This window comes from Budorcas taxicolor, chromosome 3, assembly GCF_023091745.1.
Source record: "Budorcas taxicolor isolate Tak-1 chromosome 3, Takin1.1, whole genome shotgun sequence".
NCBI classification, from domain to species: domain Eukaryota; kingdom Metazoa; phylum Chordata; class Mammalia; order Artiodactyla; family Bovidae; genus Budorcas; species Budorcas taxicolor.
Window position 1 is genome coordinate 23,686,534 of NC_068912.1, and position 13,135 is coordinate 23,699,668.

Consider the following 13,135-nt stretch of genomic DNA (forward strand, 5'->3'; position numbering starts at 1 on the left):
AGACTGCAGACCTTTGTTACTGACCAACGCTTAATTTGGTTTCTGGGGTTTGTAATCTTTTTTCCCTCTGCCCTTACCTCATTTACCTTAACAACAGCTCCCCCCTCTCGAGCTCAGCTAGGGCAGGCTGCCACTGCGGATTGGGGGGCCGAGAGGCCTAGAGCAAGAAGAAAGTGGGTTGAAAGCAGAGTTCTGTTTAAAGAATTTTCTGCTGGAAACCAGCCCAGAGGGAGTAAAGAGGAGCTTTAATGAGGAGCAGCTGCAGGGCCGACGCAACCCACATGAGACATTTTTCCCCCCTCCGTTCCACATTCTGTGTAGTTTTTAAAAAATCATGATTTTGAAATAGCTGTTTTGTAAAGCACGCCTCTTTTTCTTCTTCTCCTATGTGATGGTGTTTTGCTTTGTTGTTTTATTTTTTTAATGACCAAATCCTCACTAAAAAAAAGCTGAAGGCAGACTTGCAGAGAAGCCCTGGGTGCCATTTGGGCTCACCCTGCTGATACAGAACAGTCTGTGGAGAAAACAAGGAGAGAGAACATTGGCTTTTATTTGGAAAAGGGGCTTATTTCCTGCTCAAACTTTGGTCATCTTGGAGCTGACACAAGCTACTACAGTATTTTAAGCTTTTCTCTAGACGAGTGGCTATTCACTTAGGAAACTTGAAAGAACAATTTTTTTCTGTCCTGTATTACTAGGGAGACTGATCCTGAATCACAGCCACTGCTAGATAGATTGGAATTGCTATTCAAATCCCAGCTTCGTTGAAATCTGTAAAGTGGCTACATGTAAACGAATCCAGGCTGCTGGTGACATGTGAGAGTTGGGGTCTGGTTTTCATCTGTTTTATTGAGAGGGGACTTATGGGCATCCATTCAGTTGGAATGTTTTCTAGTTCCGTTAGGAGGAATCCCCTGTTTTTCCCTCTCAATTTTCCCCTTCATTTCTCCCCTTCACTTCATTCCCCATGTGTCTGTTTGAATAGTAACAATGAAAGAGTGGACCTCTTCGTGTCAGAAATGGCAGACTTTTTAGAAAATGCATGACTGTATGGAGTTGATAAAGTTCAGATTAGTTTATGAAATTGTTTTACAGGGAAAAAGCACCCTCCCACAAAACTTTCCCTGTACTCAAAGCATCCTCTGTGAACTATGTTCTTTCAGAGATCCAAAGCCAGAGAAGGGAAGAGACTAGGAGGAAGTCACTGAGAAAACTACTTAAATAAGTTATAAATTTCCTCCAGAGGAGGGCATTCATATAGTTTCAGGAACCAAATGCAATTTTTAGAGGTTTTTTTTTTTTGTTATATTTTTAGATTTTTTTTACATACACCTTTAGTTCAAGATGTAGGCTATTTTCCAAAAATGGTACTGGGGTAACTTAATAGAACTATAGATTTGTAAGGGAACTTGGATAATAAAGTCAACTTGAGCCATCTCGAGAAGAAAGCTATTTAATCTCTTGTTTTCAGTGGAGAGTCCCAGTTCCCACTAACAGGGCATATGGCGTACTCCTATTACAGTTGAAAGTGGATTTGCAAAGTTGAAAGATCTCCTGTGTTAGATGTGGTACTTTATTTCTGGCTGTCTCACTTACCCATCTCTCCCTTTTCTTCCTATGTTCGTAATTTCTTCCTGTGTCCATAGTCATCCCTGGGCTGTGAGGGATGACCTTGAACCCCAGGATGGTTTTTTTGGTTGCCTTGTGTTCTACCAGGCAGAGCCCCACGTGAGGTTGAGAGGGGATGTTGCAACATAGGTGGTCATGGTGTTCAAGCCGACCGCCCCAGGGTCTGAAGACTTGCTCTTCCCCACAAAAATATCAGTTTGAAAGAGACACAGGGAAGACCTCACTATGGCTTAATGAAGAAGAGCCATATTGGTAGAAATAATGTAGAATATAACATGGAGTACAACTGCTGTTAGATCAGAGATGGGTGAGACGGTTTGGAGAAAGCTTAGTAAAGGATATAGGTTTTGAACAGGTCTTTGAAACAAGGCTAGAAGAAAGGAAAATAAATTAGAGACATATCAGATGGTAGAATGTGGTACCTCTCACTGGAGATTAGTTAGAAGATTTTTATATAAGGAACAGTAGACCTGAGTGTGGAAATAATCTGGAGTGCTTAAGTTACGGGTCACTAAGGAGTAGGTTGGATGATAGGAGTAGGGCAGACAAATAGGCCATAAGAAGGGCTGGGCACTGAAACTAGCTTCTGAGCAGAAAACTGAGTGACATGATCAAAATTATACTTGAAAAGGATCATTCTTTTAAGTAGTGTGCTTACTTTCAGGGAGCAGTTTTCTCCCTGAATTTAATGAAGAGGTGTAGATGGAATGCTGGTGTAATTGCGATAATAGAACTGACTGAATAGGAGCCAATCTTGGGGGAAGACTCCATAGAATACTTTCAGTTAAGTGATGCTTTATATTTTGATAAAGACTAGGTAAAGATAGAAGTACAGTTGTAGGTGATCTAAAACTAGGGGAAATTGCTAGATCTACAGACAAACTTGTGGCAGGTCAGTTTGGTGTCCTTACCGGTACAACAGAGGTTCAGACCAATTGACTTCTGAGATTTGGTGCAGTGTTGAAATTCTGTGATTATATGAATAAAGTGTAAAGTTATCTAAATAAAGAGAACTTGGGGTAAAGATTCAGCATGTTGAAAAGAAAGAAATTACAGGACCAATTATTGCATTCAAAAAACATGGTGTACTAATACAGGATGGGCTGAATATGGCATAAAAGTAGTTCATGTGGAAAAAAAAGTGTGGACTTTTTAACTGAATCTGGATTTTGTAATTTTTGTAAAAGTGAACACAGCTTTAAGCAGCAATAGTAGAAAGAATAGTGTCCAACTCTATGCTATAGTGGTAAGAACATATGTATTATGTGGGGTTTCTTTCCTCCCCCATTTTGGGTCCTATCTTTTAAAGACGTTTTTGATGAACTAGAATCATCTAGTTGGGGGTAGGCAGATAGCCCAGTTTTGAAGTATGTGGGCTCTGGAATCATACTTGCATTTGAGATCTGCCTCTAATATCTACTAGCTCTGAAATCTTCATCTTTCTAAGCTTTAAGGTCCTCACATACAGAATGGACATAATGATATAGCATAACTGTTAGAGGGAGTAATAAAAACAAAATGCTTAGCAAATACATAATACATAGTAAGTTCTTCAAAAATGTTGGTCACTGTTATTATTATTACTATTGTTATCTGAAGCATAGGAGAGCCACTAAAATGGTGAAGAAGTCTAGAATAGTCCAAAGCATTGAATCCTGGAAAAAGAAAACAAAGAGAAAACAAAATAATTACCTGTAAATTCTTGAAGGGGCATATGTAAGAGAAGCTTGTTCCTTTTTGTTCTAGAGGACAGGCATAGCCAGAAATGGAAATTATAGGGAGGCAGAATTATTTTTTTAAATAAGATATAGCTCACATACTAAAATTTTTTTAATTAAAATTTTTTATTGAAGTATATAGTTGATTTACAATGTTGTGTTAGTTTCTGGTATACAGCAAAGTGATTCAGTTATATATATATTTATATATATATATATTTATCTTGTGGTTTGTTATAGGATATTGAGTATAGTTCCTTGTGCCACACAGTAGGACCTATTATTTATCTATTTTTATATATAGTAGTTTGTATCTACGAACTCTTTACTCTTAATTTCTCCTTTCCCCACTCTCTTTCCCTTTTCATTTGTTTTCTACGTCTGTGAGTCTCTTTCTGTTTTGTAAATAAGTTCATCTGTATCATATAATAAATTCCACATAGAAGTGATATCATACGGTATTTGTTTTTCTCAAACTTCACTCAGTATGACAATCTCTAGGTCCATCTATGTTGCTGCAAATGGCATTATTTCCTTCTCTTTTATGCGTAACATTCCATCACATATGTATATATACTGCATCTTCTTTATCCATTCATCTGTTGGTGGACATGTAGGTTGCTTCAATGTCTTGCTGTTGTAAATAGTGCTGCTGTGAGCACAGAGGTACGTATATCTTTTCGAATTACAGTTTTGTCTGGATATATGCCAAGGAGTAGGATTGCTGGATCATATTGCTCATCATATTGCTCTGTTATTAGTGTTTTAAGGAACCTCCATACTGTTTTCCATAATGGTTGTGCCAATTTACATTCCCACCAACAGTAATCCATATACTATTAAATTGACCCTTTTGAAATAAACAATTCAGTGGTTTTTAGTATATCCACAGTTAAGTGTAACTATGAGCATTATATAATTTCAAAGCATTTTCATTACCTTCAGAGACTCTTCCTATTCTTTAGCAGTCCCTCTCCAGTTCCCCTCTTCGCAGCTCCTGGTAACACTAATCTACTTTCTATCTCTATAGATTTGCCTGTTCTGATCTTTCACAAAAATGAAATTATACAATATGTGGCCTTTTGTGTTTAGCTTCTTTCACTTAGCGTGATATTTTCAAGGTTTGATACATATCACAGCGTGTATCAAATCTTCATTCCTTTTTATGGCAAATAATATTTCATTGTATGGATATACCACATTTTATTTACCCATTCATCAGCTATGGATGTTTGTGTTGTTTCCACTTTTGTTATTATAAATAATGCTACTGTGAACATTCTTTATAAATTTTTGCTTGATTTACATTTTATCCTTCTTGGTCTATATATACCTAAGAAGGAAGGCAGAATTTGAAGACATCAGAAAGAAAGGCTGCCGGACAATGAGATCTACCCACACTTAAGGCAATTCTATCGTTGAAGTAGTGAGCCAATATTTTATCTTACTTAACAAATGCATGGCATTTACTATGCACTAGATGACTGTTCTAAGTGCTTTACAATTATTTTAAACCCTACAAGGTAGGCACTGTTATTAACTTTATTTTACAACAAGGAGGTTTAATAACTTGCTCAGGATCACTCTCAGAGTAAATGAGACTGAAATCCAGGTGATCTAATTCTAGTGTCTGCACTTTTAATAGTAGGAAGAAGATAACTTCAAGTATTTATTAAATTCTATTTCTTAGACATCATACTTAATTGCTTTTATCCACATAGAGGCTGTGATCATCTTTCAGGGATATTTTAGAAAGAATTATCTCTTTGGGTAGAAATTACATTAGGATGCCTTGAATCCCATGGTTCTCTTATTCTTATTCAGTGATAGATGGAAGTGGGGGGAAAAGCCAGCGACAAGGTGTCTGACCTGAGGCTTTTTAATTGATCAGAATTTTTATCAGAAAGGAGACAGTGAGGGTCTATGATAAGTAGTATAGGAATTCAGTTTAATACGACTTCAGAACGTAGTCATAAGTTATGTATAATGTAAAAGGATTAACCAAAAGTAACTTTTGAGATGGTGAATAGAAGCCTTGGAAAAATGGAGAAATTAAGTTTCATGAAAATATGACTGTACCTTTGAAATGTATAGTTTCAGGTATTGGCAGGATATGTTAGGGTAAGTAGATGACTTTTAGTAAACTGACCATATGAAACTGGCGCTTGATACATGAAGGTAGTTGCTTTAAACTAAATGAACAACAACCAAAATAACAAATGCATAAGGGAGGAAAGAGCAGTCCAACCCAGACTGAAACTTCAAGTGGCCATGAATTGATGGGGAGGAAGAAGAGGATTCCAGAATCTAAATTAAGAATTTGCCTGGCTTTGAAGTGCAGAGGGAGTCATAGAAGCCAAATGTAAACCAGTTAGAGTGATGGAGGTATGGCCAGCAATGCTTCCTCTAAGAACTTCCTTATGAAGAAATCTCAGGTGAGACCACTGAACTTGACAAGGGAAAAGTCATTGCTCTTAGGACATGTTTTCTGGCCAATAAGAAGAATGCAAGTTTTACTGCAAAGGAATAAATAAGATGGAAAAGAAAGGGAAAATAGCTGTGAAATTAGGCTATAGTTATAGAAGTTTGTTTGTGAAGGAAGTATTTAGAAAGGGAAATGAGGCTTAGTGAAAAATGTAGATTAAAAGAGACTTGTACATGTTTTAAGGTAAAAGAATAGGCTGACATTTTAAATAAGCAAGTCTTTATTATTATATCAGCAGTGAGTCTAGTTTCCCATAAAAATAAATTGTGTTTCTGTAGATGGATTTCAGGAGAATAAGTCAGTTGTACATCCTATCTTAGTATTATCTCATTTAGAGTAAGACCCTGACTCCTTCTTTGCAGTGGCCTAAAGTCTCCTCATGATCTGCCTCCTACTTGTAACTGTAATCTCTTTTCTGCTACTCTTTCTTAATCCCTTTGGTGGAACCACAGAGGTCTTCTGACTATTCCTCAACCATGCTAGGACTGTTCCCTATTTAAGGGCTTTTGCATTTTCTGTTCTCTCTGCCTTTAACATGCTTTCCCTAGATACCTCCATAGCTATCTCTTCTCTCGTTTAGCTCTTGACTCAAATGTGCCTCTCAGTGAGACTCGCTGCTTTTCCTATTTCTAACTGAAACACCTCATTTTTCTACCTCCGTTATCCCCAATTCATTCCCTTCCTATGCCTCTTTCTTGTTTTATTGTTTTTCATAGCACTTAACTCCACGTAGCAAATTATAGATTTTATTTATTAATTTTGCTTTTTGTCTTCTCCTACTAGAATTTAAACTCTGTGAGTTCAAGAATTTTCCTAGCTCTAGAACAATGCCTGATACTCAATAGGCACTTACTTAGTAACTGTTGCATGAATGAACGAGTGTAATATTCTTTGTGGAAACTGATATGAAAATATGTTCTTCTTCATCATCAACATCATTATTAATAAGCATTTTGGATGCTATATATAGAATTCTGCTGCTGCTAAGTTGCTTCAGTTGTGTCCGACTCTGTGCGACCCCATAGATGGCAGCCCACCAGGCTCCTCTGTCCATGGGATTCTCCAGGCAAGAATACTGGAGTGGGTTTCCATTTCCTTCTCCAGTATATAGAATTAGCCTTCATATATTCTGTTATTCAGGAGTTGGCAAACTTTTTCTGTTAAGCATCAGATATAAATACTTTTGGGAGCCATATGGTTTCATCACAACTACTCCACCCTGTTATTATAATGCAAAAGTAGCCATAGACAGTCCCTGTATGAATGAGTATGATTGTGTTCCAACAAGAGTCCATGTGTGGACACTGAAACCTGAATTTCACATACTTTTCATTGGGCTTCCCTGGTGGCTCAGAGGTTAAAGTGTCTGCCTGCAATGTGGGAGACCTGGGTTCGATCCCTGGGTCGGGAAGATCCCCTGGAGAAGGAAATGGCAACCCACTCCAGTACTCTTGCCTGGAGAATCCCATGGGCAGAGGAGCGGGGTGGGCTACAGTCCACGGGGTCGCAAAGAGTCGGACACGACTGAGCGACTTCACTTTCACTTTCAAATGTCATAAAATATTATTTTCTTTTGATTTTCCCCCCAACTATTAAAAAATGTAAAAATCATTTATAGCTCTCAGGCCATAAAAAAGAACAAGCAATGGACCAAAGCAGACTCACAAGCTGTAGTTGTCACCTCTATTTTTACTGGTTTCTTAAACATATCTTAGTTGAAACATTTTTCCTTCAGTGGTAGGAAGCAACAATGTAGATTAAACCTTAGTAACAGATAATTTGGGAGTACTTTTGTTTGGGTCCAGAATCTTGTCTGGTGGCTCAGATGGTAAAAAGATTACCTGCAGTGTGGGAGACCCAGGTTCGATCCCTAGGTCAGGAAGATCCCCTGGAGGAGGAAGTGGCACCCCACTCCAGTATTCTTGCCTGGAAAATCCCATGGACGGAGGAGCCTGGCAGGCTGCAGTCCATGGGGTCGCAAAGAGTTGGACACGACTGAGCAACTTCACTTTACTTTAGAATCTTCCATATTGCTTCATTTTTGTTTCCTGGGAACCTTATGCTTTCGTTATGTTTATGAAGCTAATATTTAAGGGAATTGTGTTCTCTGAGCAGATGCCACATGATAGTGTTGGGGAGGTGGTGATGATGGTAGCAAAGCTTGGGCAAAGCCCACCCAGGCTTAAAAGTTTGTCATTATTTATAAGGTAAATAATTCCCATATGGGAGAATCAGAAGTTGTCAGCCAAGCTTAATGCCCAGAGGACTATTACCGTGAATGAGAATTGTGTTGCAGTTTTAACATCATCCATAACAGATTTCTCAAATAAGTTGCAAATGCTTTTAATAATATGGTTAATTTTAGCTATATTACACTGGCAATTTTTGCTGCTTTACTAAAAAAAATAATTAGAAAATAACCTATTCTATTATAAAATCAAGCTGTGATTTGAATAAAGCATTATATTTTCCTCAGTAAGTGCAAAGAGAGAAAAAAATGTTTTTCATTTGCAAAACTTAAAAAAATATTTATAAAGGTTTTCACATACTTTGTTCAGTTCTTACAAGAGACTCATGATGGAGGTAGCTTTATCAACTATTTAAAATGTGAAAGAGCTGATAGTGAAATTATTTATTCAAGGTCATACCACCAGGACTCCAGATAGGCCTTCTGATGATAGGAGGTGGATACTCCTCATTGGAAACTTCAGCCAGTGTTTGGCTTCAGTGCTGTGCCCTTTCCTCACTGCCTCTCATTCTCTAGCTTTACCTGTTCACAAGGATGCTCAGAGCTCTAGCTGCTCCTGGTTCTGCTGTGCTTACTATACAGAGCTCTGAGAAAAGATTGAGGAGGCTGGGACTAGCTCCATCACTGCCACTGAAGCTACTTACTAGTGCTGTTTCCTCTTCCATTCTGTCTTAGTCCCCAGATATCTGGTCCTCCTTCTTTCCTCAAAACTATGACCTCTAAAGACCTTATGTGGTCAACCAATGGCTACTAAACATTGTGGACAGGTTGGCAAAGACAAGAAGGAATGAAACAGAACCCCAGGGCTCAAAGTCTGAGTGGTTGGGAGAGTCAAGACAGTAACTGAGCTTCGGAGGATGCAAAAGGAGCTGGTTTTGAGGGGGAGAATTTAGTTTGGTTTAAATGTATTATCTTCAAGGTAATGGTGGAACAGCCTTGTAGTTGTTTTCTATCCTCCGAAAAGTCAAATGGAGAAATAGGTTGAACCGAGTATCTGGGGCGACAGCCAAGTGGCAAAATTTATAGTTAGAATCAAAGACTTTTTGTTCCTTTTAAACGCTTCTTAGAGATCCTGTTTAAACAACCTCTTCATTATGAAAATAGCGGCTTTCTATGCCTTTTTTATGGTGTTTGGAGAAAACTCTTATAAACGCTACACACATTTTGGGATGGTTGTGCATCTTATGAATCAGCGGTGGCATGTAAAAAGATTTCTCAATATGTGGGAAATGTTGTAGACTGTTGTTCTTAAATTGTGTTCCCTTCTTCACTTTGGTGTTTGTGTGCTACCTTACATATTTTTAATGTTATTTTAATGTTATGCTTTGCTTTTTTGGTTAGGAAAGCTGCTTGCTACTAATATCTTTGCAGATTTAAGTTTCTGAAAAGCCTCTTGAATTCTTCCCCATTCCTTTACCTCCTTTTCCTTTGTCACAGTCTTGACCCCTTGAACATGACCCAGAAATCTAGATATGGGCCAACTGATGTCTCAGTGAAAATAAGAAAAACTTACTATTCCTCAGTGCTTAATTGAAGCCACCCGATATTTTACAGATTTTAACTTTGAGAGGGTAAGGGGGTCAGTCCATGCATTATCATGTGTGTCTCAACTCTATCAGTTGACTTAGTCAAAAGGAGAAAGTTACTGAATTTGAAGACAAGTCTCCACGATGCTGCACAAACCAGTGCTGTTACCGCCTACCAGCCTGCGCCTACATGAAAAAGGCTCTGGTTGTATTTTGCCTCTGAATAAGGATCATGGTCAAAAAGACACGAGAGTATGTGGTTAAGTACTAAACACTTCGCCTAAAGTGAGACAGTCTTAGATTGTGCCCTCATGTTTCTCAATTCACAGTCTAGTATTTTCTTGAATGAACTGCATTATCTTGTAAGTTTGTGGACTTGTAAGAAGTCACATGTTTTCACGGACTCCTCTCTTTTCCATATAGATGTCCAGAGGGCTTCTTGGGAGAATATTGTCAGCATCGAGACCCCTGTGAGAAGAACCGTTGCCAGAATGGTGGGACGTGTGTGGCCCAGGCTATGTTGGGGAAAGCCACGTGCCGATGTGCCCTGGGCTTCACGGGCGAGGACTGCCAGCACTCGACTACTCACCCCTGCTTTGTGTCTCAGCCCTGCCTGAATGGAGGCACGTGCCACGTGCTTAGCCGGGACACCTATGAGTGCACCTGCCAAGTCGGTTTTACAGGTAACCAGTGGGACTCAGGCCCACACTTTCCTATTCTCAGCAGGTACTTCCACTTAGTGTCTTTTACTATCATCTGGTTCTTTAGGGTCCCCCTCTATAGTACATGTTTATCATTATGGGAAGGAACTGGAATGTTCCAGTCAACTATCCCTAACTTCCTTTTGAAAGGGGAGAAAGAGAAAGCCAAAGGGTCAAATACCCCACAGTGGCTGACTCAAGTGCATATGTCAGGACTGGGGATCACGGTTACTGCCCTGTCACTGGGAGAAAAGCTGTTAGTGTTGCTGGGAACTTCTTTCCTGAAGACTCCTCTCCCCAGATGCTCAGGGCACTGGCTTTTCTGGTTTCTAAACTGGTTGTTTCTTTTGCTTCTCCGTTGTCTTGTCCTTGTCCTCATGCATTTAATTTTTGTTCTTTGGAACTCTGTTTTGAGCCCTCTTTTGAGCCATATGACAGCTTTCCCCAGGGAATCTTGCTCTCTCCAGTTTCTTCAGCTGTCATCATCTTCATCCCCTGCTGATGACTCTCACGATCATCCTTTTTGCTTCACACTGGCACTGACATTCAGGCTTGTATTTCTAACTGTCTATTGCATATTATCCTTGGAAATTCAGCAGGTACCTGAAACTCAACATGTCGATATAGATAGTGACACCAGTGTACCCTCCAAATACCCCAGGCTAGAAACTCCCTCTCATTTATCTATACCCCACGTGGACTCAGGCATGCATGTTAATCTGAGTTACTTCTCACCTGTCTACTCCCCTCCATTTCCTCTTCTGCTGTGTAGTTGACATTCATGTCCTTTCTCACCTGGACTCCTGCAGTTGTTTCCTAGTTGGTTTCCTCACCTCTACTTTCTCCCCATCTTGTTTACCTGTCACATTGCCACATCTTTAATTATACATGCAAATCTTCTCACAAACTTACCTGCTTACCATGCCTAGTGACATTTCATCATCTGCAAAGTAAACTGCAGACTCTTTTACTTGGCTTTCACAGCCCTTCACAGTCTAGGCCTTGCGTCTTTTTTACATGGCCTCACCTCCCCACAAGCATCTCGCCTTAGTGACGCCAGCGTTCTCAGCATTTCCTGAAAATGTCATGCTTCCTGTTGCCTCCATGCTGTTGCATAGCCCTTTGCTGGAATGCCCTTTTCTACATTTGGAGATTGCCTAATATTATTGTAACCTCTCAGTGACCCTCTCAGGACTCCTCTGCACAGTTAGTCTCTGTGTTCTGTTATTTTATGTGTCATAGTTTGTTGTAATTAATTTTTACGTGTTTCTCATCTGACTGTGTTATGAGTTCTTCACAGGTGGGTCTGAGCTTTATTCAAAATGAACCGTAAGTGTTTATTAACTTAGTTGTGAAAAGGAGAACTATTCACTGTTTTGTCCTCCAGTATATCAACAATTCTGTAAATCTAATTAGAAAATGAAAAACACACTCAGAAAACTAGACTGATTCATTCAGTTTGGAATGCTTGTTCTATTGGTTTTTCATTAAAAGGTGTTACAGTTATATCTCCATCATGACTGTGACAGCATTGATACTGTGAGTCACTGAAGAGATTTGGTGGTTGAGAGAATAATTTTTCCTGATTGTCAGTTTCAAGTTGTTTTGCTCCACAAGGCAAGGGAGGGCATATCCACTTAAAAGATTTTAATCCTGACTAGTGGAAATGGCAGTGATACCTTCTTCATAATTAAAACGTTACTCTGAAATAACCCTCAAATTAAAGTGGATTCCTTGCTATTAAAAAGATCTCTTCTTGGTGGTCCTCAGGGTGCTAATCATCTTTATACATCTGCCACTTTCATCCACCACTTTAGGAACCACTACAGGTCAAGCTTACCCTTTTAGTTTTGGGATAGCTCACTACCCTACCTCATCAGACCTTATGAGCTCACGTCACTCATAGATGAAAAAACAGAGGCAGAAGGTTAGTGCTTGTACAAAACATATATGGGAAACCAAGGTCAGCAACCTTCTTGTTTCAGTTGTAGGCAAATACTCTGAAATACACTGCTGGCAGAAGTAGCCATTTTTTTCTGTTCTCCACTGTAGATAAGTACTCTGAGTAGAATGAAGGAAAATGGAAAATGAAGGTCCCTTCACGCTGTCTTCCTTGAAGTACGCATGCTGCACCTGGATTTTTTTTCACCCTTTCCCTTTGATTTGATATTCCTGTAGACAGAGAGTTCTTGTGTGCACTCGTGTGTCACCTCTCTCCCTTTCAGAGAATCTGTCATGACTCTTCCTTGCTTTTCTATGGGGAGGTGGGGTCAAAGATTTGGATGTTTACCTAGACAACCAATTGGAGTATTAACACATTCGGGATTCTCAGATCTTCAGTTTCGAAAAAACTCGAACTCATGAAAATAGAAAGCCATGAGAATACCGAATTTACTAGTAGCATAGGAGTATTTTTTTCCCTCTCTCTCTCTACCTCAGATAATCTGTTTTGATTCCTTGAGATCAAATACTGTCTTCCTGATTCTTTCTAGCGCTTTCCTACCTGAGAGAGTCCACAAGAATTGCCTTTCTAGATCTTTATTCTTATGACAGCTTTTAGTTTTTTTTCCATGCTTAAGAAGCCAGAGATTCTTCATCTTCTTCAAACACATCCAGCACTATTTTTGTCAAGACCACAATTAACAAAATGTTTCCCGGAATACGTGTGCGTGTGTGTTGTGTTTAAGGGAAGCAGAAGTCATATTGACTTGTTTTTATCATCTAAGAGGTCTGTTTGGTCACAGTGTATTGTGGAAAATATCGGTACACTTTATTTTCATTCAAAAGACATGATTTGAGAGCCTACTCTAGGGATCGGAGCCCTGCTC

The 13,135-nt window shown here is 39.2% G+C and overlaps 1 protein-coding gene across 1 annotated transcript in view; it reads left to right on the forward strand.

Annotated features, from left to right (window-relative positions):
• NOTCH2 (notch receptor 2) overlaps positions 1 to 13,135 on the forward strand; it is a 177,350-nt gene that overhangs the window by 70,187 nt on the left and 94,028 nt on the right. The window contains exon 3 of the mRNA XM_052636558.1: positions 10,030 to 10,289. Within this exon, the coding sequence (XP_052492518.1) occupies positions 10,030 to 10,289 (260 nt within the window). The remainder of the gene's footprint in view (positions 1 to 10,029; positions 10,290 to 13,135) is intronic.